At 35.8% G+C, this 26,036-nt stretch overlaps 1 protein-coding gene across 1 annotated transcript in view; it reads right to left on the bottom strand.

Annotated features, from left to right (window-relative positions):
* Positions 1 to 907: 907 nt before the first annotated feature.
* Positions 908 to 26,036, bottom strand: part of LOC143252254 (uncharacterized) — a 35,971-nt gene continuing 10,842 nt past the window's right edge. The window contains exons 2-4 of the mRNA XM_076504110.1: positions 16,045 to 16,236; positions 3,594 to 3,817; positions 908 to 1,601 (exon numbers count right to left, since the gene is read on the bottom strand). Coding sequence (XP_076360225.1) covers positions 1,308 to 1,601; positions 3,594 to 3,817; positions 16,045 to 16,236 — 710 coding nt within the window. The 3' untranslated portion in view covers positions 908 to 1,307. The remainder of the gene's footprint in view (positions 1,602 to 3,593; positions 3,818 to 16,044; positions 16,237 to 26,036) is intronic.

Raw genomic sequence — 26,036 nt, forward strand, 5'->3', positions numbered from 1 at the left:
GTATTATTTGATTTGTCCATCTTCTTACACAATATCTAACCATTATCGAGCGGTGTTGATTACGTAGGTTTAAAAATCGTTTGATTTATGAATGCATGCCAATGTATAGAGGTCTAAGTCCACCACCTCTTCGCATTACTTAACATAGATTATTTCGAGGTTGAAAATAATCCCCAACTATTCTACTTTTGTTCTTCGTGCCGTATTTTTCAAGAGGTTCTCGTGTATACATCCGCTTTTGTTTTTCCTTCCCTGCTCTTCCCAAAACTTCTTGATGTTACTTCACAATTTTTTAGTTAACTAAATGTATTGATAAACTTATAAAACAGTAAAAACCACACGAGTCGTATTTCAACTGTCACATTGTTAACGTGTTCTGGTAACATAAGTATTTTCTTGGCCATGGAATTCATCCAATGTTGTATTAATTAGTGTTTTACCCCCATTAAATGTGAAAAGAAAAAAAACAGGTAGAAATTCACTGACAGAAAGTCAGTTTGCTCCTGAAAAAGAAAGGTCCACCTTATAAAAGCGCTCGGGTTACAGGGTTTTTATTTCCTGACTGAAAGGTTATTTAGAATCGTCACATTATCAGAGAGTTTAGGGGAAATAAGACGATAAACAGCGTGTGTGATTGTCTCTAATATGCGAATTCAATGACCACAAAGCCAATAAATAAGGTAACGAACTTTTATAATTGGTTTTACGCGGTAAATCTATAATCCATTTATCAATCAAACAGCTAGAACGTTGCTTCAAAATATTTTATTAAACACATTTTGTATATAAATCTACGTTTTTGTAGTTTTTTTAGTTTTCGAACTCTGAAACTTAACGGTTACTATAGATTTAACGAAAACTTTTGAAGAATGTTAAAGTTTACATTAAGCAGAATATCACTCAACATGTAAGATAGCCTCTTTATTACACACAAAAATCCAAGCAAATAATAGGAAAAATCACGTTAATAAAAATGGTTATAGTCTAAAAATATTCATATTCTACTTACAGTCCGATTGCTAAAGGTATATAGTTTTTGCTATGTGATGCTTGTAGCGGTAAGACATGCATTCCACAAATATTTCGTTTTTCATGAATCTTTTGTTCAGAGTTAGTAAAACTTTACGAAGCGTTTAACCTTATTTACATATGGTTGATGGAGGTCAGGTCGGACAAGCATTTCTTCTGTCCTCTGAGTTGTTAGACTCCTTTAGGAAGAATCATTGAATATTGCTAACTCAGTTTCAGTTGCGTGACTGCTGAGATTCTTTCTTAGAAGTATCTAATTAATTGATTTGCTTAACATTTTAACTTGATCCTGCACTTGAGACCCATCCCGTCACGTTTTCAGATTTTGTTTTGTTATCCCTTGAGTTCAGTTCTGGCAGATTTACCATACTACACGATTCGACATCATCTTCTTCAGAACTACTCTCAGTGTCGACCAACGTTTTTGACACTACTTCTTTCTCTGGCCGCTCCGTAGATTTGGCGCTACTAGTGCCATTAATGCTTCCACTTTGGTTTAGTCTAGCAAGCTCTTCTCGACCTTCTTTAGAATGTCTCCATTTCATTCGTCGATTTTGGAACCAAACTTTGACCTGCGTGAAATCAAGATATAACTTATCCATTGTGTACGGACGTCTACATGATAAAGTGGAGGCACGGGTTTAACGAACAAACAAGAACAAAGGATTTTCTTTGACTTCAAATAAAACTTTAGAAAGAGGAGAATTTTTATGAACAGAAACAGAAATACAAAGGGTTTCAATACGCAAACTTGTAACAAATCAACGACAAAAACTCATTCGCTGATTTGCTGTATTTTAGAGCTTCTATGTGTATTCATCATTAGTTTTGATTATTATAAATAAGAAATGTTTTTATCCACGACCAACAAGTGCCCTAAGTTCTTAATAAAATGGAAGTTCAAGCCATCATAACTACGTGCGGGCTCTAACTAAGCTAACTTAAAAAAAAAACCCAAAAAAACACAAAGCAACTACATTGTATAATAATAATAATAAACTTTTATACTGATTTAATTTTGATAATGAAAAGCAATAATAATTTTCAGGTTATCTTGATATGTAGTGTTGATGTTTTCACAAAATGATATCGCGTGCACAGATATTGGTTACAGCTGTTATTTCATTGAGTTTGAAGATCGGTTACGTTATATTATATATATATATACATAGTTGAAACTTTCCCTTAAAAAGTCTTAGTAGTAGCACCATTTAAATAATTTTAAGTGCTCCTAGAATATAAGATACGACCTTGATAAAACAGATTTATTCTAAACTTAAAAGTCTAAAACGTTTGGAACATCTCAGCAATGTTAGCGTGTAAAACGTTGGCGGTCACACCGTGGTACACTTAAACGCGTAAAAGCTTTCGAAACGTGCTTTCCTCACGTGAGCTCGTGACTCGAACGAAAGCAGGCGCAAGTTGAGGTTAAGTATCGCTCGCTGTGTGTATCGAGAAAGCTTTGCGAATAGCATCGATGTCGAAAATGGGCCAAACCTATCACCTTCCCTCACGCGCAGGACTTTGTATCTACCGTAGCGTGAAAGTGGTGACACTATCTACGTTCTACCATCGTCAGCAGAAATCCGCTATTCATATCCCGATGGGGAGCACGGGGCAGGGGGCTGTTCCGCGTCAGTCATGCCACTGCTAATTCAATCGGTCTGTTTTTTGAACCTTAACCCTAAGTTAATCAACTTTCAACATCAGGACTTCGGGGTGGATGGAGGTCTATTTGATCATTTTAGTAGTTTTTTTTTATAAGTTTGAAGTTAAAGTTTTCAAAAACAGAGGGTTAACCCTACTTCTTTGAAGTTACGAATTATTTTGTATAAACTTGAAGCATTTTGAGAAAGCTATATCTCGCAGAATGTATATTATAATAAAGTCCCGCTAACTAAGGATGGTAACATGACAATGTTTTATGCGACTACTGAATGAGCAGATAACATAAAAAAAGTTCAAAGGACAAGAAAGAGTGTAAAAATAAACAAAATAAACAGAACAATGTGACTAACTAAATCAACTAGGTTTTGAAGCGCTAACACGCAGTCTCACAGATTACAGAAAGTTTGAGTAAAGCGAGACGTAAACAGTGCATTTTTAGCACTGAGAATTCTAGTTCAGGTTTGTTACTAATTACTTTAATAAACAGGCAATAATTATACCATTCTAAGAATGTGCACAAAATTATAATAGTTATTTTCATACAAATTTGTACTTAATATAAACATCCATCACTAAACGATTTAAGTCTGTTTGTTGTTAAGCACATAGCTACACAAACGGTTGTTTGTGATGTGCTCACCACAGGTATGGAAACCTGGTTTTTAGCGAACGATTTGAGGTGTGCTGGTACCATAACTTACAATAGTCGTATTGTTGGCTCAAGGGTCCTCCGGTAACGATAAACCTTAAATCCTATTACTCTAACTTTCAGGATTTGATTTCCGAGGTGAACAGCTTTGAACTAAAACAAACACTTTAAAATAGTTTGTTGTTGTTTTGTATAAAACAAATGCTTTTCTGAATTTTATTGATGAAACTTTCTTTCATTTACTCACCTGAGCATCTGTTAGGCCTAATGTGGCGGCGAGCTGTCTTCGATCAGGCTTAGTGATGTATTTTTGAATAATAAAACGTTTTTCCAGACCTTTTCGTTGGAGATTTGAAAAAACAGCTCTTGACCATGAACGTTTTCTCTTTCCTGAGGATATCTGGTTGTTTAAAACAGATGAGTGTGTGGTTGAATCTATATGTGAGGTCAGCGCTCTGCCTTGAGAGTACACTGTAACAAAAATTACTAGAACTTATAGCAAAATATATGTAAAAACAACAACAACAAAAAACGATGAGTTAAAATGAAAGATGTTTACATAATAATGGTATCAAATGATGGGTTACTGAATGAAAAATTTCAGAATATATAACACTATTTGCTCAAAAACTAATCCACTTTTAGACAATTTTCTCAGCATCCACTACGTAAAAAGTTGAATTTAACTGTCACAATTATCCATAACAATTATAAGGGTCGTTTTTTTAGCTAAAATTTATGAAGCTGAATCCGTTTTTGTTTTCTTGAAGTAGCAACACAGATAAATATGTTGCAGAATGATGCAACACTTAAATAAACTTACTGAATTTACGGCAATACGCATACACACACATGTAGATTGAATAAAATACTATAAATAATAAATTTAAATATTTTGAAGATTCTTAAGATACGAGACGCAGGTCGGCTTTGTACTTCAGACCTCGCCATACTAGTTGTGGGTGCGTTATAAGAAGAACAGTCAAGCGGCGTTGATTATGCTGATTAATTCCCTTACTTGTCCCTTGTCCGTATTTCAAAATTAAGAGTCTCAGAAGATTATTTAAGAAGATGCACTTCAGGCCAGACAATAAAAATAATGTAAGAGCATTGAAAGCAGTAATAATATTTCTTTCTTATGTATTACAACGATTACCAGCCTTGGATTCATTTCAATTATTTCCCATAATGATGCAAATATACGATCATAACTTCTAAAAAACAAATAAACAAATTTATATTCTCACAGCCACCTAGCGCTAAATGAAAGATTTTTCGCAGTGCACATGAGAGAAATTACAATTAATACAAAACAAAAATTTAATTTTGAGAGCAACAATTACAAGACTTAAAAATCCTCGAGATTAAGTGGAACGAAAACATAATGTATGCAAGCAGGCGTGGACCTGACTATACACAAAATCGAGAATTTTCCGGAGCAACTTATGAAATAGAAGAATTTGTTTTCGGAAAGAAACAGAAGAAAAAAACGCTCACCGAGGATCCAGAGGGTTCCAGAAATTTGAGCTCTGTGTTTTTCTCTAAAGGTTTAGCAACTCAAACTAGTCTTGCAAAGTCTTCTGAGCTACCATCCTTTAATTTTAGTAACACATTCACAACACACACACGCACGCGTCAAGTGCAAGATCAGAACGAAACAGAGATATTTCAACCTGAGGAGGTAGCGTGGATTTTGTAAACACCAATTTTGCCATCTTAATCAAAGGAGTGCCACGAAACCCCCAGATGTGTCTCCTAGTCCAGTAATGTCAGTAGTTTGACAATAATAATAAAGAAAAAAAAAATACGCTCAAGTTTCTGTAATCAATGACATTAGCTTGATGTCAGACTAATCGAAACCTCGGTAAGTGATTTTGAAACTGTAAGTGCTGTTGTTTGTGATGTACCAAAGTGCTTCGATGATACAAGGGTGAAAGTGATCTTAGCCAAACCAACAAATGTGTCCTCTAGGGTTGCGGACAGTAATGTCAAGAACACATTTGCACGGCCAAAAAGCCTAATACATCTTTCAAGTCAATTCGCGTTTTATCCTGTACAGCCCATTCACAGTGTACCCTTTTCAAATCCGATAAGTCAGCATATGACAGTAAATAAATTTGGTTTTTCTGTTCCGACGTTAAAAAGTCAACTTCTGTACGATATACTTGGCGCAGACAAGTTATTAAATGAACGACTAGAAATACGTTTACGTTAGGATTCATTAACAGAGAGAAAAAGACGCAATGAAACTGTGGTGACGCAGGAGGAGCTGGGATAATAAGGCTTGATGTCGTTTCAGTTCCGTTTCATGTTTTGCTAAGGAGAAAATAAGACAAAAGTAATAAAAGAGCAACAGGGGATCATAGAACGTCAAAACCAGAAATAAATTATGGAAAATTAGGCTTAAATGAAGGAGCATGTACGTTAGACAATAAGGGATCAAACTTCCAAGGAAGTAAGACAAGTGGAAATCTATACTGTGAAAATAGATTGCATGCAAGACTTAATAGCAATGGAACATTCAGTGTTCGGTTAGAGTCCAATATGGAGTCGTACAGGAAAGGGTTTTGTTGGTTCATAACCAGGTAAAGGTAAACAGTTGTTTCACTTGTTGCAATGACATTTGAAAAGCACAACAATGATGTGGAAAACTGTATATCAGCACTGATGTTTGCAGCAAATATGGTACGTCGGATGTACTGCTTAGCTTAAAATAGTCTCGTTAGGACATATTCATGAGCATACACATGTTTTATATCTGGTGTTAGAGGGCACGAGGTACACTAATAGAGAACTGCTCGATTTATTTGATAATCTAGATGTTTGAGCAAAGTTGTTCGGAGAAATATACGATACTGCTAACCTGGATTTAATAAATGGACTCTAAGCGAGAAACGAAACATCTTTACAACTGTCGTAAACAGGAAGCTGCAGACGGTGGACAAGAGACCGTGCTTTTCGCATATTCGTTGGTGTTAAACCTGGATGTATTTCAAGTCTTCTGTATGTTAACCTAATTGTGGCATTGCAGTTAATTTCAAAATATCAGCAAATGTAACTACCACGTTTTGCTGCAAGTAGACATATTTGCACTTTATCTAGTTATGACTGTTTATTATTGGGTTGGGGAATAATTCGTGAGCGTTTTTTCAAGTTAAAAAATATATTCAGAAATGAAACGCTTTCGCAAAATATTTCATGTCATTTGGTAGATAAATTTTTGCTCTAATAGATGGTGTGTTTGATTTTCATATGTCTTTAATTTTTGCTTTCATTTTCAGCTCATTAAATGGAATGTCAAGTGGACAAAATCGAGCATTTTCGACACCATCTGCTTTTCGCATTTAATTTCTTGCAATTTCGTTTAAAACAATGCATACTATATACCTAGGTATTACATGAAATAAAGTATCATAATAAATGTTTTGGGTGTAATGTGTTCATGCATTGAAGTATTGTATAGTCTTGCATGTAATGCTTGAATGAAATTATTTAAAAACGCTCACGAATTATTCCTCAACCTAATACTTTAGGATTTACGTATTGGTTATCAGTAGATCTTACTTAGACAGCTAAATGGTTAAAGCTTACTTTTTTGTGATGTAAAAATTACTTGAGATAAAAAGAAATAAACTAAAATTGTTGAAACAATTTTATCCCAAATTTTCTACATGGTTGATAGTGGGATATTTGAGGAAGCTCTAAACATATTTATTAGTGAGTTTTAAAACTAACGTTGCATAATGGTGAGTGAAACTGGAAATAAACAAACTAATAGGATAGTTAGGACAGCTAAGAGATTGGTAATAGAAGATTTAAAGTATTAAATGTTAACTAATAGCTGAAATACAATTCTATATATTTATACTTAAACAAAATTAATGCTTTGAAGGATTTATTTGAATTGGGAGACTACGAATTACTAAAATTTATTAGATTTAGAAAAAAAATAACAATAGGAATTATTTTCAAATTTCGAGCTATAAGTTATCTAATAATTTGGTTATGGATATGATTCATAGACGTTTTACTATCTACTATTCGGAGCTCGCAAAAGTATTTACTGACTCATACTCCCCCTCCAGTGGCACAGTGGTATGTCATCGGACTCACAACCCTAGAAACCGGGTTTCGATACTCGTGGTGGGCAGAGCACAGATAGCCCATTGTGTAGCTTTGTGATTAATTCCAAACACCCACACTGATTCATATATCTCTATTAGATCTAAAAAAGATCATTTTAAACCGCAAAGCTTGTGGATGTAGAAAACTCGTCAACAATCAATCTTCTCGTTGAACATGATTTGCCGATTCCTAAACTTGAATCAGACAAACAAGATGTGTTTTTTTCTTGCTCACGATTCAGGAGAAATCTCACTGAACAACATAACTTTCTTTTTACTCCTGATGAGTATGAGGAATAGGATCCATTTCCGAAAACAGAAAACAAACAAGATAAACAGAAGAACAAAGAAGGACTGTGTTATATCCCGAGTCACAACCATCTGCACAAACAACTATGGATTTTGTGGTGGTGGCAGAGAAGGTGTTGCCCACTGCTTCTAGTGATTAAGATTAAGTTTAAAACAAGTCCACTAATACAAGAATGCTTGAGAATTTAATAAGCTGGAAAATAAGTGAGTTATTGGCAAAGTCCGCAACAGAAGCAATGAGCTTGGGAAACTGCTTTTACTTTGATTATTAATTGTAACATATTTGAATTCAGAGAGCTTTATTTACTCCTTTCAAAGGGGCCCCGGCATGGTTAGGTGGTTAAGGCACTCGACTCGTAATCCGAGGGTAGCGGGTTGGATTCTTCGTCACATCAAACATGCTCATCCTTTCAGCCGTGGGGGCGTTATAGTGTTACGATCAATCCCACTATTCGTTGGTAAAAAAGTAGCCCAAAAGTTGACGGTGGGTGGAGATGACTAGCTGCCTTTTCTCTAGTCTTACGCTGCTAAATTATGAACAACTAGGACAGATAACCCTCGTGTAGCTTTGCACGAAATTCAAAACAAACCAATCCTTTCAAAGTTTCGTTTATATTTTTGTCTGTTTTCGTTTTCGAGATTTGTCAAGTGGCAAACCTTTAAATATGCTTACTTATGTGAACTTGTAGCATTAAATTATAACATTCATTTTGTCACCCTGTAAACTAAGTTCTCGGGTTCTTTTTTTGAAGCCAGTTGGAGGCTCACAAAGCTAAAAACTAGATTTCGATACTGGTTGAGCACAGCACAGACAGCCCGTTGTGCTAAACAAGCAACCAGCAAACAAACGAAGCCAATCCGTCATTGTATATGCAAAATAAATTGGCTAGTAGAACAGAGACAATCAGTTCTAGTTAGGAAGAATGCACACTATGCACAAATCTACGGTACCAGTACCTTAGGTGTTGTACTACACTTAAAAGAAATATAATTCCCAAATACATGGTGTTCGTGGGACTTAACATTTTATCCATATTCAATATAAAACAAAATCGCCCAGTATGTCTTGTAAATATCTGAACTTTGTTTCCACAAACGTTTCTATCCAAAAATCTGCTTTTAATTAGGGTAAAGAAAAATTTTATATTTATTAATTAGGGTAAAGAAAAATTTTATGTTTATTAATTAGGGTAAAGAAATATTTTCGATATTTTGGAAATCGTCATTTTTTAAAATATTTTTCGCTTTTAATCAACATTAATTTATTTTAAAAAGCCGCAACAAGGTTATTTAAATCAGTTCTTTTCGCGCACGCTTATATATATATATATGCATGTGTTTGTTCATGCGTATATAGATAGATAGATGAATAAATGGACAGATATTAGTCTTAAAACCTTCTGTCTCTTGAATCCATCTAACACCAAACAGAGTTCTTTGTATTGGGCTAAATATCTGTGGTGGATTCTTAAACTCGGTATATTCACGACTGTAACGCCTTAATATTGAACGATGGATGAGCCATTAGCGGTTAAGAATGAAAACACTATTCGGTTTATTAAACGATAAACAAGTAGCTGCGCAAGCGTTCTTTATGAAGTGAGCTTTTAAGTTTAAGAGCGATAGTATTTCAACACGAAATCAACTGAAAGCCGAAATGTGTTTTATGTACCTTGGGCTCAGTTTAAATTTAACAAAGACCTCTGTTACATCAAAAACACTTTGAAGTCATTTAGATGTTTTAGCTATGCGCGCCCATTCGATTTTTACCATACACAAACAATCACAAGCCGCCCTAAACAATGGAACAAATAGTTATAACAGCTGCTCTTCTGTCTTTATATACATAACTTCTTTGGTGTCGGTAGATATATATCCATTTCGGTTAGCCGGCAGCGCGGACAGCTCAGACCACCCGTGCTCCACGCGCGCTGAGCTTAGTTACGGCTATAAGCTAGATCATTCGGTCTCACTGTAAACCAAGTCATACTATGACAGTAATATTCTGAAAGAGTTCGTTCATTAGTCCCTCACCGACAAAGGGGTCGAAAAATGAACACAAAATAACGGCTCTCTTTTGTCCGAGAGCGTAAGTTTACAATATCCACTGATTAAATCGCCACACGTCCACACACGGAGGCCTAGATATGTTATTTTAGGTCTAAATGCTTCTCGGGTGCTCGGCGCGTGCACAGCATCGATAATGTTCAGGCTTTACCAGCTTGGAGATCAGATCAACTTGCTCAACTGACTTCTGAGTGGGTTCCGCTTTTTTAAGGAGCTTTTAAATTTAAATATTTATTGATAAAAATAATCAGGATATGACAAACTACTTGGAATTTTACTAAATTAAAAGACAAAAAGATATAAATTGGTAGCACTGAAATAATAAATAAGATGTTAGTATACTAACATAACGCCCAATTTTTTTTCTTCTTTTCTCTTTTTACGACAGGACTAAACAAAATACGTGTTATTCTTATTCAAATCGAAATCGTAGTGATCGCTTCTAGAAAATGACCAAAAACACTTCATATTACATTTAACTACAGTTAGTGTTACTCCATGTAATTCATTCTGTTACAGTAACAATCAGCTTTAGAATACTTTGTTTAAAATTGCACTGCAAGATGAAACGAACTGAGCTAACGCTTCCTAAACAGAAGTGTAATGGGTGTATTGACAGAAAACCACAGTTAAAGGTAACTTAGACATTGATTTCTGTCTAGTAAACTTAATATAATTCCATATAAACTCCATCAAAATGTACGTCTGTGTTACATATCTATAATGTCACACAAACGCGTATCTATGTTACATACCTTTAATTCCACTAAAACGCGTGTCTGTTAATTATCTATAACTCCGCACAAACGTGTATGTGTTACTTATCAGCTATCTCTACAGAAAAGTGTCTTTATTATAAATCTATAATTGCATACAAACGTGTTTCTGTGTTGCTTATCATGTAATTCTACAAAGATATATGTCTGGGTTACTTATCTCTCTCCACAGAGAAATAAATGTCCTCGCAGACATTTGTTCGCTTCAATTATCCACTTCTAAATACAGATGTGGACTGTTACAAACCCTTGATCGTAATTCCAAAGATAGGTGGGGACTGTTACAAACCCTTGATCGTAGTTCCAAAGATAGGTGGGTACTGTTACAAACCCTTGATCGTAGTTCCAAAGATAGGTGGGTACTGTTACAAACCCTTGATCGTAGTTCCAAAGATAGGTGGGCATTGTTACAAACCCTTGATCGTAGTTCCAAAGATAGGTGGGGACTGTTGCAAACCCTTGCCCGTAGTTCCAAAGATAGATGGGGACTGTTACAAACCCTTGATCGTAGTTCCAAAGATAGGTGGGGACTGTTGCAAACCCTTGCCCGTAGTTCCAAAGATAGATGGGGACTGTTACAAACCCTTGATCGTAATTCCAAAGATAGGTGGGGACTGCTACAAACCCTTGATCGTAATTCCAAAGATAGGTGGGGACTGTTACAAACCCTTGATCGTAATTCCAAAGATAGGTGGGGACTGTTACAAACCCTTGATCGTAGTTCCAAAGATAGGTGGGTACTGTTACAAACCCTTGATCGTAGTTCCAAAGATGGGTGGGCATTGTTACAAACCCTTGATCGTAGTTCCAAAGATAGGTGGGGACTGCTACAAACCCTTGATCGTAATTCCAAAGATAGGTGGGGACTGTTACAAACCCTTGATCGTAGTTCCAAAGATAGGTGGGGACTGTTACAAACCCTTGATCGTAGTTCCAAAGATAGGTGGGTACTGTTACAAACCCTTGATCGTAGTTCCAAAGATGGGTGGGCATTGTTACAAACCCTTGCCCGTAGTTCCAAAGATAGGTGGGGACTGCTACAAACCCTTGATCGTAATTCCAAAGATAGGTGGGGACTGCTACAAACCCTTGATCGTAATTCCAAAGATAGGTGGGGACTGTTACAAACCCTTGATCGTAGTTCCAAAGATAGGTGGGGACTGTTACAAACCCTTGATCGTAGTTCCAAAGATAGGTGGGTACTGTTACAAACCCTTGATCGTAGTTCCAAAGATGGGTGGGCATTGTTACAAACCCTTGATCGTAGTTCCAAAGATAGGTGGGGACTGTTGCAAACCCTTGCCCGTAGTTCCAAAGATAGATGGGGACTGTTACAAACCCTTGATCGTAATTCCAAAGATAGGTGGGGACTGCTACAAACCCTTGATCGTAATTCCAAAGATAGGTGGGGACTGTTACAAACCCTTGATCGTAGTTCCAAAGATAGGTGGGTACTGTTACAAACCCTTGATCGTAGTTCCAAAGATGGGTGGGCATTGTTACAAACCCTTGATCGCAGTTCCAAAGATAGATGGGGACTGTTACAAACCCTTGATCGTAGTTCCAAAGATAGGTGGGGACTGTTGCAAACCCTTGCCCGTAGTTCCAAAGATAGATGGGGACTGTTACAAACCCTTGATCGTAGTTCCAATGATAGATGGGGACTGTTACAAACCCTTGATCGTAGTTCCAATGATAAGTGGGGACTGCTACAAACCCTTTCCCGTACTTCCAAAGATAAGCAGGAACTGTTACAAACCCTTGCCCATAGTTCTAAAAATAAGTGTAGACTGCTACAAACCCTTGCCCGTAGTTCCAAAGATAGGTGTGCCCTTTTCTGGCTTACCTAAGATGTGCGTCTAATTAGCGCTATTTTTGCCGGTTCCACCTGTTAATTACATGCACGAATTAGATTCATTGAATAAGTATTTCTCATATAATATTGAACAACCCCACCTAGTCAACTCAATAATGATATAATGTATGTGAAAAGACAACAATTAGCAACAAAGCGTACTGCGTTAGAATTAAAGCAAAATGCAACCACTGATCAAAAAATTGTTGTAATTTGTCATTACGTGGTTTTAAGTGTTTGGATAATTATTTTATGTACGATGCGAAAACTTTCCTTGGCATATTATAGGATTGTAGGTTATAAATGATCAAATGGAAATTGTATTTCATGATCCACCGTTTATAGTCGTTAAAGTAATACAATCCCATAGAAAGTAAAGGCTTTATCCACTTACATTTTTCTTATGAGCTACAGTAAGTGAGAAGTGTTCAACGTTTGGAAATACAGATTTCACTAATTTTAGAAATCAAATTCATATACATTAAAGAATGAATTCAACAAAAGTTAGATAAACGTATAAAATCACTAAGATATTTTACATCACTGGCACTACAATATATCATTCGAGTTTGTTCTCTCTCTCTGTTTTTTTTTTCTTGACTGACAGAAATATCTTTGTAATATTCGGTTTGTTTTGTTTTGAATTTCGCGCAAGGCTACAATAGAACTCTCCGCGCTAACCGTCCCAAATTTAGCAGTGTAAGACAAGAGGGAAAGCAGCTAGTCATCACCACTCACCATCAACTCTTGGGCTACTCTTTTACCAACGAATAGTGGGATTGATCGTAACATTATAACGCCCCCACGGGTGGGAGGGCAAGCATAATTGGTGTGATAGGAATTCGAATCCGCGACCCTAGAATTACGAGTCGAGTGCCTTAACCACCCGGCCATCCCCTTCAGATATTCGGAAAGGCTTAGTCTGCACTATAGCAACACATTGACGTTCTCTTTTTGTTTTAAAATAAATCATGACTGTGTTTAACTTACAATTTTATTTAAAAAACGTAACTTATCAAACGATTCAATCAGTTAGTAAGAATTAAGTGCACTGATAAGATAACGTGAATAATTTTTAACTTTTCCTGACAAAGCGTTTTTTTATGTTTTCAAGCTTCCCTTTTATGTAAAGCGAAATAATTCTAAAGACATTCATTGTATAACCCTAGTACAACGCCCTAAGCGTTATATCTTTTTTTAACAGACGTAAATTCCTCATTTCTCGTGCATGTATTACAAGTATGTTGTCTTACTCGGGTAGAGTAAAATGCTTATAAACGTTAAATCTCGGCTGTAAACAGTTTATAAGTTTACACTCATTTCTGCACTCGTGAGGAAAGAGTCTGACCATAACCTTAATGGTTGCTTTCTGACTGGTTGTAGTGTGAAAGATATTCATCAAAACGGTGATTTGGTGGGCTATGGCAGATATGTTATAACTGAAAGACATAGCACGTATGGTATGTTGTGCAGCTTTGCGCTTAAGAGATATATATATATATAAATCATCGAAGAACCATAATATAAAGCAACCGATGCTTGATGCAGTAAAATCGAATATGCTTATTAATTACATCTATGTACCTTATTCATATGGGTGTAAATGAAATAGAACGTTTCGTTCAGTTTCAAATTTTAATCGAGATTTCGACCTCTGTAACCTCACAGCTTTCAATGGCCACTGTGACAACTGATGTAGAGGCTCCATATTTCATTCTGTTCAATTACTCAGATGCAATGAGCTTGCCAAACAAAACAAATATAACCTTAGACCCCAATGTCGGAACAACAATAACCACACAGCACTCCTACCTGAAACCGGATAGCAAGACTCTAGAATGATACTATATTTTCAACACAACATTATAATAAATAAAAACTTTGAGGTAATAGATTGGATTTGATTGTTGTTAAGCGTAAAACTACACAATGGGCTCTCTTGTACTTGGTTATCCTTTGGTTTCGAAACCTAGTTTTAGCGTCGTAAGTCTGCAGACACACCGTTGAGTCACTGGAGGGCAACCGATAAGAAAGAACGTTTGTTTGCAAGACGGAAGGCAACCCACCAGCAGCACCCACCGCCAACTCGTGGGCTACTTTTTTGCCAACGATTAATGGAATTGACTGTCATGTTATAACGCTCAGTGACTGAAATGACGAGCATTTATAGTATCAGTGGAGAGAAAGAACGATAAGACATTGATCTTACGCTCCACTAATATTATAGTTTCCTCCCCCCGCAGTGTCACAATGGTATGTTTGCGAACTTTTACTACTATAAATCAGGTTTCGATACTCGTGGTGGACAGAATAGATATAGCTCCAATGTATATACTAACAAACAAACATAATATAGTTTTACTGATTGATTCACATTGTTTCAGATTCGGTTAACGCTCTAGTTTGGTATAAAAATGTTTGAAAAGACGACGAGAAAACAGAAAAGGATAAACAACTCGTGTGATATTAAACAAGAAGTAGTTTTATAGCCAAAAGAAACTAAACAACATAACCTGGCGATTAGGTCATTTCACTCCCAACTTGCTGCTCTTGTTGGAATCCCGTTATTGAATATCCCTGGGGACGTTATAACGTCACAGTCAATCTCGCTTTTCCTTGGCTAAGGAATACTTTAAGAGTTGGGAGGGAGTGGTGTTTATTAGCTTCTTTCCCTCTTGTTTATTATTTCAAAACTAGAGACGGCTAGTGCAGATTGCCATCAAGTAGTCTTGCATAATATTCAATAAACAAAAAACTTTTCTGATTACACAGCTTGATTAATGTGCATACCTATTACACATCTACAAAATTAAAAATGGAAAATGTTTTGCTAAGTCCTGAAAAAAAATGGACCTGTAGAACAGGCCTGCGTATTTTCGTTCGATAGTTTTGGCTATATTTGATTCAAGAACCACGTGAATTTTTCCAGAAAATTTGTAAAATTTCAGCACTTCTTATCTTTGTTGAGAAATAATAGAAAACTGATTGAAGTGTTCTTTTTCTTGGTGTTATGAATGTGAAAGGGAAACTACGGTGTTTACCGAAGGTCGAAACGTTGTTCGCTCTGCTACGTAAAATATTTTCTGAACCCAAACGAGCCGTTTTTGCATATATATTTCTCTACAAGTGGGGTTTCTCGACATCACTAAGAGTGCCATCTGGTGTCACTGTTACTTGCAGCTCTTTCTCAAAGAAAACTTTAAAACTTACATAAGTTTGTTTTTTCACTCAAGCATGCTTGGATGGAAACATTTGATTTGTTTACTCTCCTTTTTAACTCATATCCCAATCTCTTCACCGATTTGAGATCTAACTGTAGCTGAGGATTCCCTCTTGCTTGGAATAATATGTAATGTAAGTATAGCATAACTGGGCGACAAATTGAAATATTCAAAATACAGTATTATCCACTATGGCCTTTCTGTAATACATAAAATAAGTTACACCAAACATTGAAAACCTAGATAATAAAACATATTAATACAAACTGGTCTTTCCGTAATACCTTGAGATAAGTGACAACAAAACTTTGAAACATTAACCCGGGTGATAAAACGTATAACTTACGTGTGTAGCCAGGCAGAGTGGTGAAGTAGGGTACAGGGTAAGTCGGAACGCCGCCGGTGGGCATATGATAGACGCCGTCACACTCTCGGCTATCTCCCTGGCATGTGGGGAAAGTACAGTATCTTGCCAGCGATGACGGAGTAGTACGAATACACAGGTCACAAGGTGAGGACTTGGTGATAGGGGACAAACCTATGAAAACATAAACAATTATCCAAACGACATTCATTCTACCTTGTAATAGTATTTTTCACTCGAATATGTATCTCATATCCGAATGATTGAAACTCTATACAACTAAAGATTCTTTCTCAAGGGTTTTGTTCGAACACATTGCGATAAAGAAACAATTTCAGTTCACCTGTTTATTACCGGAACATTCTTCCTATTGGTTTCAATACAACTTTGACATATAATATATAGCACTTGTCTACCGATTTATTGATTTTGTATGTTCATGATGTTAGAAAAACACATAGGTTCAATGAGTCTTGGCATAAAATGATAATAGCCCTATAACGCGAGCCATTTCGAAAGGTTGACTTTTCGAAATGGCTCGGGTTATAGGGTTTTTATCGTTTGATATCGCACAGTAAGGGAGTATCATTTTTCTTTTTTTTTTCACAGTGGGTATATATTTTATTAGTGTATGATATCTGAAATATATTGTAGTCTGTAATTAATATAATTATGCGAGTTTTTTCTTTTTAGTTATAAAACTTGCTAACCTCTCAGAAACAATCGTTGGACAAGCTTTTTAACGCACGTTGAAATAGTTTCCCAAACGGTGTGATTAGGAAATCAAAGGTATGATATAATATCTATATTTGTATAGATGTGTTGAAATATTGTGTAGTGGGGTGGTTCGCTGGCAGTGGTCAGAACTGTGTAACATGAGCCTTGAAAAGACAAGAACAAAGTAAAAAGAAGAAATAGCAGAATACAATATCAGCATTATATACAGAATCAACTAGGTTTGGAGGGAGGCTGGTCAGCTGACTAAATCTCCATTTATAACAGAAGATATCAGTGTGAAGTTAAGCAAGAGTTTCCGCTCGGCGAGATAAAAGGTATTATTGTGACCCACCGACGAGAAGGACACGAGACTCGAAGTGCGCTAACAGTTTTTATTGCATTGGATATATGTCGACTTAGCACGTGCCGCGCTCGTTTGTCTTTCTATATAAGGTATGTCGAGGCTGAAAAAAGAAAGAAAAAAGGCTTCAATGCTTGAAATTAGATAATATCCACACTTCCATTACACTGCTTTTCTTTGTTGGTAATACGTACATAAAATCACTGCGCAGATCGTGTTTCAACAATGCCACGTTGTTTGGCGGGAATTTACTGAAGTCATATAATCATTATTTATTATCCTATGTCTAACAGTAGTACAATTACATTCGAGTCTGATTTACCATTCAGTTTTATGTAACTACATAACTTGCAGAAGAAGGAAAGGTATAATAGTCTATTCGTTTGTTCCTGTTATCGTGTTTGTTTTTCCATGCTGAAAGTTTCTATTTGCTGGGATGGGTAGTAATAACAAAATACTGCTTGTGATATTTGACCTTTAACATCGATTTTGTTTTTGTACTTTTAGGTAAAAAGGTTGCACGTATTAAACCATTTTAAGATACCACGTACTGTCAATCTGTTTCTGACTCTGATTTTTTTTTTTTTTTTTTATAAAGGAATTAGCTGGCGTTGGCCCAAAACTAAAAGTTTGGAAACTGATCAGTTTCATTTATTATTGTTTCAAAAATATTTGATTTTGATTATTAATGTTTAATTTTAGAAGACGTTACAAAAACGTATACTGAGGTGAGTGATGGTGAATTTTAAGAGAACTACATTAGTTAGTTAATTAGTTATCACCATTAGATTCCATCTAGGAACATAGGGCCGCAATCGCTTGCGGATTCTTCAACAAGTATTTAAGTGAGTAGGTTATTAGCCCACTGCACCGAGCCGTCCCTAATTTAGTAGTGTAAGACTAGAGGGAAGGCAGCTAGTCATCACCACCCACCGCCAACTCTTGGGTTACTCTTTTACCAACGAAATAGTAGCATTGACCGTCACATTATAACGTACCCACGGCTGGGAGGGCGAGCATGTTTTGGCGCGACGCGGGCGCGAACTCGCGACCCTCGGATTACGAGTCGCACGCCTTACGCGCTAGGCCATGCCAGGCCCGAACTACATTAAGATTACTGGAAATTGTGGTTTGATAAGCAAGGGAAAGTTTTAAAATCATTAAAATAACCTTACAAGTTGGAAGGTAAAATATTAGAAGTTACTTGAACTTGTGCAACACGTACCTTACCCTTTGTAAGATTACTTATTTTCTGAGACTAATGTCTATATATATATATATATCGATAGCCTGTTCTATCTATAGTATCTAAACATTATCAGAATACAATATTTGTACTGTGTATAGATTATCAGACTATTCTATTTGTAGTATATATATAAAAAAAAATAATAGATAAAGGTATCTCCACTGAATATAGATTATCAGACTGTTTTATCTATAGTATATATAAAAATTAATAAATAAAGATATCTCCACTGAATATGGATTATCAGATTGTTTTATCTGTAGTATATATAAAAATTAATAAATAAAGATATTTCCACTGAATATGGATTATCAGACTGTTTTATCTGTAGTATATATAAAAATTAATAAATAAAGATATCTCCACTGAATATGGATTATCAGACTGTTTTATCTGTAGTATATATAAAAATTAATAAATAAAGATATCTCCACTGAATATGGATTATCAGACTGTTTTATCTGTAGTATATATAAAAATTAATAAATAAAGATATCTCCACTGAATATGGATTATCAGACAGTTTTATCCTCTGTATAGTAATGATTATACAACAACATGAGACTGAGATATATTTACTTTGATTACATTAATAGATTGTAATTTATATGGTGATTATAGACTATCCAGATTGTAAATAGATCATCAGACTATCTCACATATGAGACTGGACCATTTACACCTAAAGTGTCAGAGGCCGCCCCATGCTCTTTGTAGTATTAACCTGCATATTACCTATTAATTTTATATTATTAGATAATAACAATATCAGACTGTGACACATTTATTCTACAGATTCAACATCAGTAACGTAAGTAATTATCCAAACGTCACGTTTCTGTATACAGATTATCAGAATGTATCGTCTATTCTGTACATATTTTGAGACTAACGTTTACGCTCTACGTATATTATCAGACTACGATGAATATACAGTATATATTTTAATATACTTTGACATCTAAAATGTTATTATGGTCTGTATTTATTATCAATGCATAACGTTTTCAACATTTCTAAAATGTTTGCATTTTTTTCTTCAGAATTAGGTGATGGTCAGTTTTCATAAAAACACGTTGAACATTTTTTAAAATTAAAGTATTTCTCATTAGACAACGTGTTAGTCCATTAGTTCTAAACAGGATGGGAAGATACATTAGTACAGATATTTTCAATAGTGATGGTCAAATCCCACTATTCAATCAGCGAAGCCCAAGAATTGGTGATGAGTGGTGTTGACCAGCCTTCTTGCCTCAAATCTTTCAGCTCTTACTGAGGAACAACTAGTGTAGATAGTCCTCGTATAGTTTTTCGCGAATCTTTAGAACAAACTGAAATCCCACTATTTGATTAGAGCCGCTCAAAAGTTGGTGATGGGTGTTTTTAAGTAGCTGCCGTGCGTCAAGTTTTAAATTAGACATGGTTTGTGTAGCTCTTCGTGAATACTCAGAACAAACCAAACCAAAGCGTGTATAAAGTTTGGTCACGATACTTCAACCCTTTCGCTAACCATCTTTATTTAGTATTATTATACTTTATCGACTGAAAAAAATGTCATCAGTGTTCGAGAGTAAATTTATTTATCTTTCTCAAAAAGTGTTAATCGTCAGATTTTAAATCATCAACTTTTATTTCGATATTAAAAAAAGTTATTTTCATTCTTCAGAATTCGGAAGGACAGACGTAAGATTCACAACATCTACCTATAATAATGATTTAGGCCTAGCGCTTCGCATAAATTAGCCCTTACTTCTCGTGATATACACTTTGTAAGGTCAAATGAACGAACTGCTTCACTTATCTTTTTCAAGTGGGTCGATGACATATGTTCTATTTTAAATTAATAAGGTACAATAATCTGGTCATTTCAATAATGAAATAATGAAAGGACAGACGTAAGATTCACAACATCTACCTATAATAATGATTTAGGCCTAGCGCTTGCATAAATTAGCCCTTACTTCTCGTGATATACACTTTGTAAGGCCAAATGAACGAACTGCTTCACTTATCTTTTTCAAGTGGGTCGATGACATATGTTCTATTTTAAATTAATAAGGTAAAATAATCTGGTCATTTCAATAACGAAACGCATTAAGCTGCCATTTGTAAAAAATTTCGTTTATTCTGTTTGACAACATTAAAGGGTATGGCAACTTTTATTAAATATTGCGCGCATTAATTAAAGTCGTGGAAGTAAAAGACTGAATAGATAATCTTAATAGTGTGCAAAACTGTGCATCTTTCCATCTGACACCTAGTACTGTATTACACGTCTTGTTAGGATTTCCCAGATGGTGCGACAGATCCTTGCAGGTGACATCATTATGGAAAGCATAGGTTTGTAGATTCCGAAACGAAACACTTAAAACTTTAAAAATCATTTATATAAGTGGGAAAAATATGTACAAATTAAATAGAAAAAAATTAAACTTTTACGTTAAATGACATTTGAGTTAAATTGGGAGAATGTATTATTTACTTGGGAGTTTTCGAGCATTTTAAAATAATGACCTGTCTACTGGTTTGTTTACGAAGGAGAAAAAGCTCTTGATGGAGTTTTTGGCGACTCCACATTAAGGTCAAAGTTCAAGAGAAATCCACCATTAGTTTTAGATTCAAAGAATTTGAGAGTTAACCAGAGGTCGGAGAGAAAGCAGTTTGTTGTATGCTTTCATTGGTTTTTACGTGCTTGTGTCAGGCGGAATCTTCATTAGTTGATAGTCGTGGAATCCACATTTAGAAGCAGGGATAAATGTTGATCCTGACCTGAGGCTAAAGCTGACGAATTTAACCGAAAATTACAGAACGTTAAGTAATTATATTTGTTATAAGGCATTAGTAATAAACCTATCGTATTTTCTATCTAATCTCTTAGTGGCTTTTAAGAATCATAAGAGAGTAGAGCAATGGTACACCAGCCACACCAAGTTCGCCATATCTATTGAAAATGACGCGTTTTGCTCAATCCAGAGCTCATTAGATCGGCTAGGGCACAATTAATACAATAATGTTTGAAAAAATAATTATATAAGCTGTTTATTGCAAAAACAATTGTTATGACAAGAACGCCTTTTCCAAACTGCTAATTATCACAAGACAGTAGTGTAAGGCCTGTTATATTATTTTATTACTGTGTTGAACAATACAAAAGACATAATACTAATGCCTTATGACGAGTATGTAGTCAGTATTAATATTATTTATAATTTTTACCAGCTTGTTTTGTTTCGCTAAGTTGTAATCATATTGGGTGGTCCGGGGCCTGGCATGGCCTAGCGCGTTAAGGCGTGCGCTTCGTAATCTGAGTCGCGCCCGAGTCGCAAAACATGCTCGCCCTCCCAGCCGTGGGGGCGTTATAATGTGACGGTCAATCCAACTATTCGTTGGTAAAAGAGTAGCCCAAGAGTTGGCGGTGGGTGGTGATGACTAACTGCCTTCCCTCTAGTCTTACACTGCTAAATTAGGGACGGCTGGCACAGATAGCCCTCGAATTGCTTTGTGCGAAATTCCAAAACAATCAAACAAAACAAAATGCGTGGTCCGCCGATCGAATCTACGTCAAAAAAACAACAAAAATACTTATGTGGTCTGTGAACAAGGTAAGTAATCACTGCATCCTGTGGTGAAGATAACTTACAGCGCTAGAGGACAAACAGCATGCAGTAATATACAAACTGTAATTCCATAATACGTTTTAAGCGATGTATTACTCGCACTAACATTTTCAGATGCGTTTTTTTATCAGTTTGTGGGGGGTACCCGCTTCCCCCATGAATGGCTTGGCAGTAGGCCCGAGAACTTATAAAACTGATTATGAGTCTGTGATGGAAACAACACAGACAGGTCATTGTACAATTTTGCGTTTTATTAAAATCTGGTTGATTGTATCAAAACGAATAGTGACTCAGCCAACTCTTTGACATCTTTTCTTCTTCTCTTTTTATTCCCGTCGCGCCAAACATGCTCGCCCTTTCAGCCGTGGGGGCATTATAATGTGACGGTCAATCCCACTATTCGTTGATAAAAGAGTAGCCCAAGAGTTGGCGGTGGGTGGTGATGACTAGCTGCCTTCCCTATTGTCATACACTGCTAAATTAGGGACGGCTAGCGCAGATAGCCCTCGAGTAGCTTTGCGCGAAATTCAAAACAAACAAACTCTTTTCTTTCTTTGTTATCCTGACAACGGTGGTTGATAATTAGGGCACAGTATTAATTTAGTTGTAATGATAACACAGGCAAGGAAAGACCTTATCTTTACTCAGTTCTTCTTAGTGCAGAATTTGCCAAAAAAGAATTCACTAACTTGTGGTCAGCGTAGTGTATTTTGGTAGTAAGAGACTGTTGTATTACTTATAACGTTGAGTAAGTTGTTACTTTCTCAGTGCAAAGCTACACAGTGGACTAATTTCATGTTGTTCACTGCGGGTTTGCTTGCTGTTGAGCACAAAGCTACACAATGGGTTATTTGTATTGTGCCTATTACGAATATAGAATCTTGTTTTTAGTGGTTTTAGCCCTCAGGCTTACCGAAGAGCTCGACCACCGGGAGATTAATGGTACCTTCATGCACGCGTGGGCGTTTGTTTATCTTCCACTGAATATGATTTAAATTATTGACTGGTTAAATTACATAATTTCAAAAATTTGCACGTGCACAGCTAAACTCGTGCTCAAATCACATACATTTTGTTTGTTTGTATGTTGTTATTGTTTTAACTTTGCGTAAAACTACACGAGGGCTATTTGCGTTAGCCGTCCATAAATTAGCAGTGTAAGACTGGAGTTAAAGCAGCTAGTCATCACCACCCACCGCCAACTTATGGGTTACTCTTTCACCAACAAATAGTGGAATTGACTGTAACAAAATAACGCCCCACGACTGAAAGGGTGAGCATGTCTGGTGTGACGTGGATTCGAGTCTGCGATTATCAGATGGTGAGTCCAGCGCCCTAACCACCTAGTCATGCAGGGCCAAGTCACATAAATTAAACCGTTTATTGTAATCGTTGTATTGTTTGTGACCAACAAACATTAAAAATGACAATTTGGTTTTAAGTAATTTTATACCGAAATTAATTCTGTTCAAGCAATTATTTTAATATTAACAGCATTTCAGCCATTACTATGTTTGTCGTAACCTAGTTGGTTTGAGGAGTCCTGGTATTATACGAAAGATCTCATCGGTACTCGACATATTCATATAGTGTAGTTGAAATATTATTATTAACTTCCTTAATTTCACTCGACATGTCTTAAGATAGTTGTTAAATTTTGTATAAGTTATATAGAAATTTTAATATTTTGGTTTTTACTGTACATGTAAAAGAGCCACCCAGTGGCACAGTAGTATGTCTGTGGACTTACCACAGAAGTTTTACTTCTAGAAACCGAATTTCCATACCCATGGTGGACAGAGCACAGATAGCCCTTTAAACAGCTTTGCAAAACAAACAAATTTGTAAAATAAATATCCATAAACTTTTTAATAATACAAAGCATCATTTTGTGATAAAAAAATTGTTTGAATAGGTGATGTAAGTTGTCATGAGCCATAACGTAACTTCAGTGTCTCTGGGTTAGGACATAACTCTAATTTTCAGATATGGTTATGACGTAGTTAAGACGGACTAAAGATTCACAGATTTCCATAGTTAATACCTTTAAGGTTCCTTCTGGTGGGTCAGCGGTACATTTACGGACTTACAACGCAAAATACCGGGTTTGAATACTAGTGGTGGACAGAACACAGATATCCCATTGTGTAGCTTTGTGCTTAACTTTAAACAAACAAATGCCCGCGGTAGACACAGCAGACAGCTCAATGTGGCTTTGCTCTAAGCGCAAACAAAGATGGTATTCATTCGTGGCTGAAAACAAAACAAAAAACAACGACATTGTAATGGGCAACTCATTAATCGCTGATTAGTAAATTAACAGGAACATTTTTCTCGTTTGTTTTTCTATGAAGACTTTTAAAAGGCGTTCCATGGTTCTCTTCAACTTATACTTCTAATTATACTACATTTAACTGCTGAGATAGAGAACATTTGTTTATGCTGATACAGCATCGCTACCAAGGTTGAAATATTGAACACCTATGTTTTATTTAGTTCGTGCCAAATTCCTTATTACTGGAACGTGCAGCACCACCAGTTTGACTTATGTCTTGAGATATGTGTTATGGCTTTTTTCAAAGGCCGTAACAAATGTAAAGTGATATTGTTAAGCGATATACAGCCAAGCTTCAAAATAAAGTGATATTGTTAAGCGATGTACAGCCAAGCTTCAAAGAAGAGGAGCCTTCTATTGTTTGTTATCTGTGAAAGCGACGAAACTCACACAACAGAGCGTTTAAGACAGCAACAGCTTCGAAACTACACCACAAGTCAACAGGAGCTAATGCTCTCGTCCTCAAAGTGAAGTCATTTTAAACTAAGTAAATATATATGTCTATTGCTACGGTAAATAAATATTTGAAAAAAAAACAAAACAACAATTATCAATGAAGACAAAAACTCACAACTTTCTGTACAAACTTCTAAATCAACTGGTGTTTTAATGAGAAAGATGATGCTCATTGAAACTGATCTCCCAGATTCCCATTGGGCCATATTCCTATTAAGTCCTTCAACTGAGATTCGATGGATTTCGATGGCCTTTGTTTTGTTTAAACGTGGTCCTGGTAACAGATACGAACGAACAGTGTAGTATCTGAAGAAATTTTTCAAGAGATGTAGCATGAGATTGACCTTTCCTTATGAACATAAGCTCTTCTTACAATGACAATTGCAGTGTGGAGGCAATAATGTATAGAAATAGTAATTAGAATGAGTATTAACAATGGTAGAAGTAGTTCCATGAAGGACACAAGACTTGTTTTATAAATAGCCATGTGTAGTAGAGCTACTTGAAGTTCTTGCTGAGTACTTATTAAGTTATAGAACTTTGAAAACTGATGCCAATTATCTTTGTTAGCGGTAAAAACTATTGCACAATATGTTGTATTTCGACGACAAAACAAAACAGCATGTTATCTAGTTCTGAAGAACGAAAGTTCTTAAACAAAACACAATAGTATGGTTTGTTTTCTACTCTTTGTTCTGGAATGTATTAAACAACGACATATCTCTTAAATGACTGCATTATAGTACCAGCTTGTTTACTTTGACTAGAAAATTGAGACCAACAAATTAAGTTTGTTCTTAAGTTGACAAAGATGTCTCTGTTCTTAAGTTGAAAAATAGTTCTGTGTTCTTAAGTTGAGAAAGAGGTCTATGTTCTTAAGTTGAGAAAGAGATCTATGTTCTTAAGTTGAGAGAGAGGTCTATGTTTTAAGTTCAGAAAGAAGTCTGTTTTCTTAAGTTGAGAAGGAGGTATGTGTCCTTAAGTTGTGAAAGAAGTCTCTGTTCTTAGTCTCCTGGTAAAACTTATCAGTATTCATTCACCTCAGTTGTTTGCAAAGAGTCCTTAAAACGCTCACCTATAAAATTTCACGAAAAACGACACTTACGATCTCATGTCCTACCTTAGATACAGATTTATTTATTTTTTAAATACAACTTTAAAATGATTATATGTTCAAACATACTTGCTATAAAGAAACCACATTTCAGCACTGGGACATACTGGGAATTATACGTTTTA

Source organism: Tachypleus tridentatus, chromosome 6, assembly GCF_004210375.1.
Source record: "Tachypleus tridentatus isolate NWPU-2018 chromosome 6, ASM421037v1, whole genome shotgun sequence".
Classification (NCBI taxonomy): domain Eukaryota; kingdom Metazoa; phylum Arthropoda; class Merostomata; order Xiphosura; family Limulidae; genus Tachypleus; species Tachypleus tridentatus.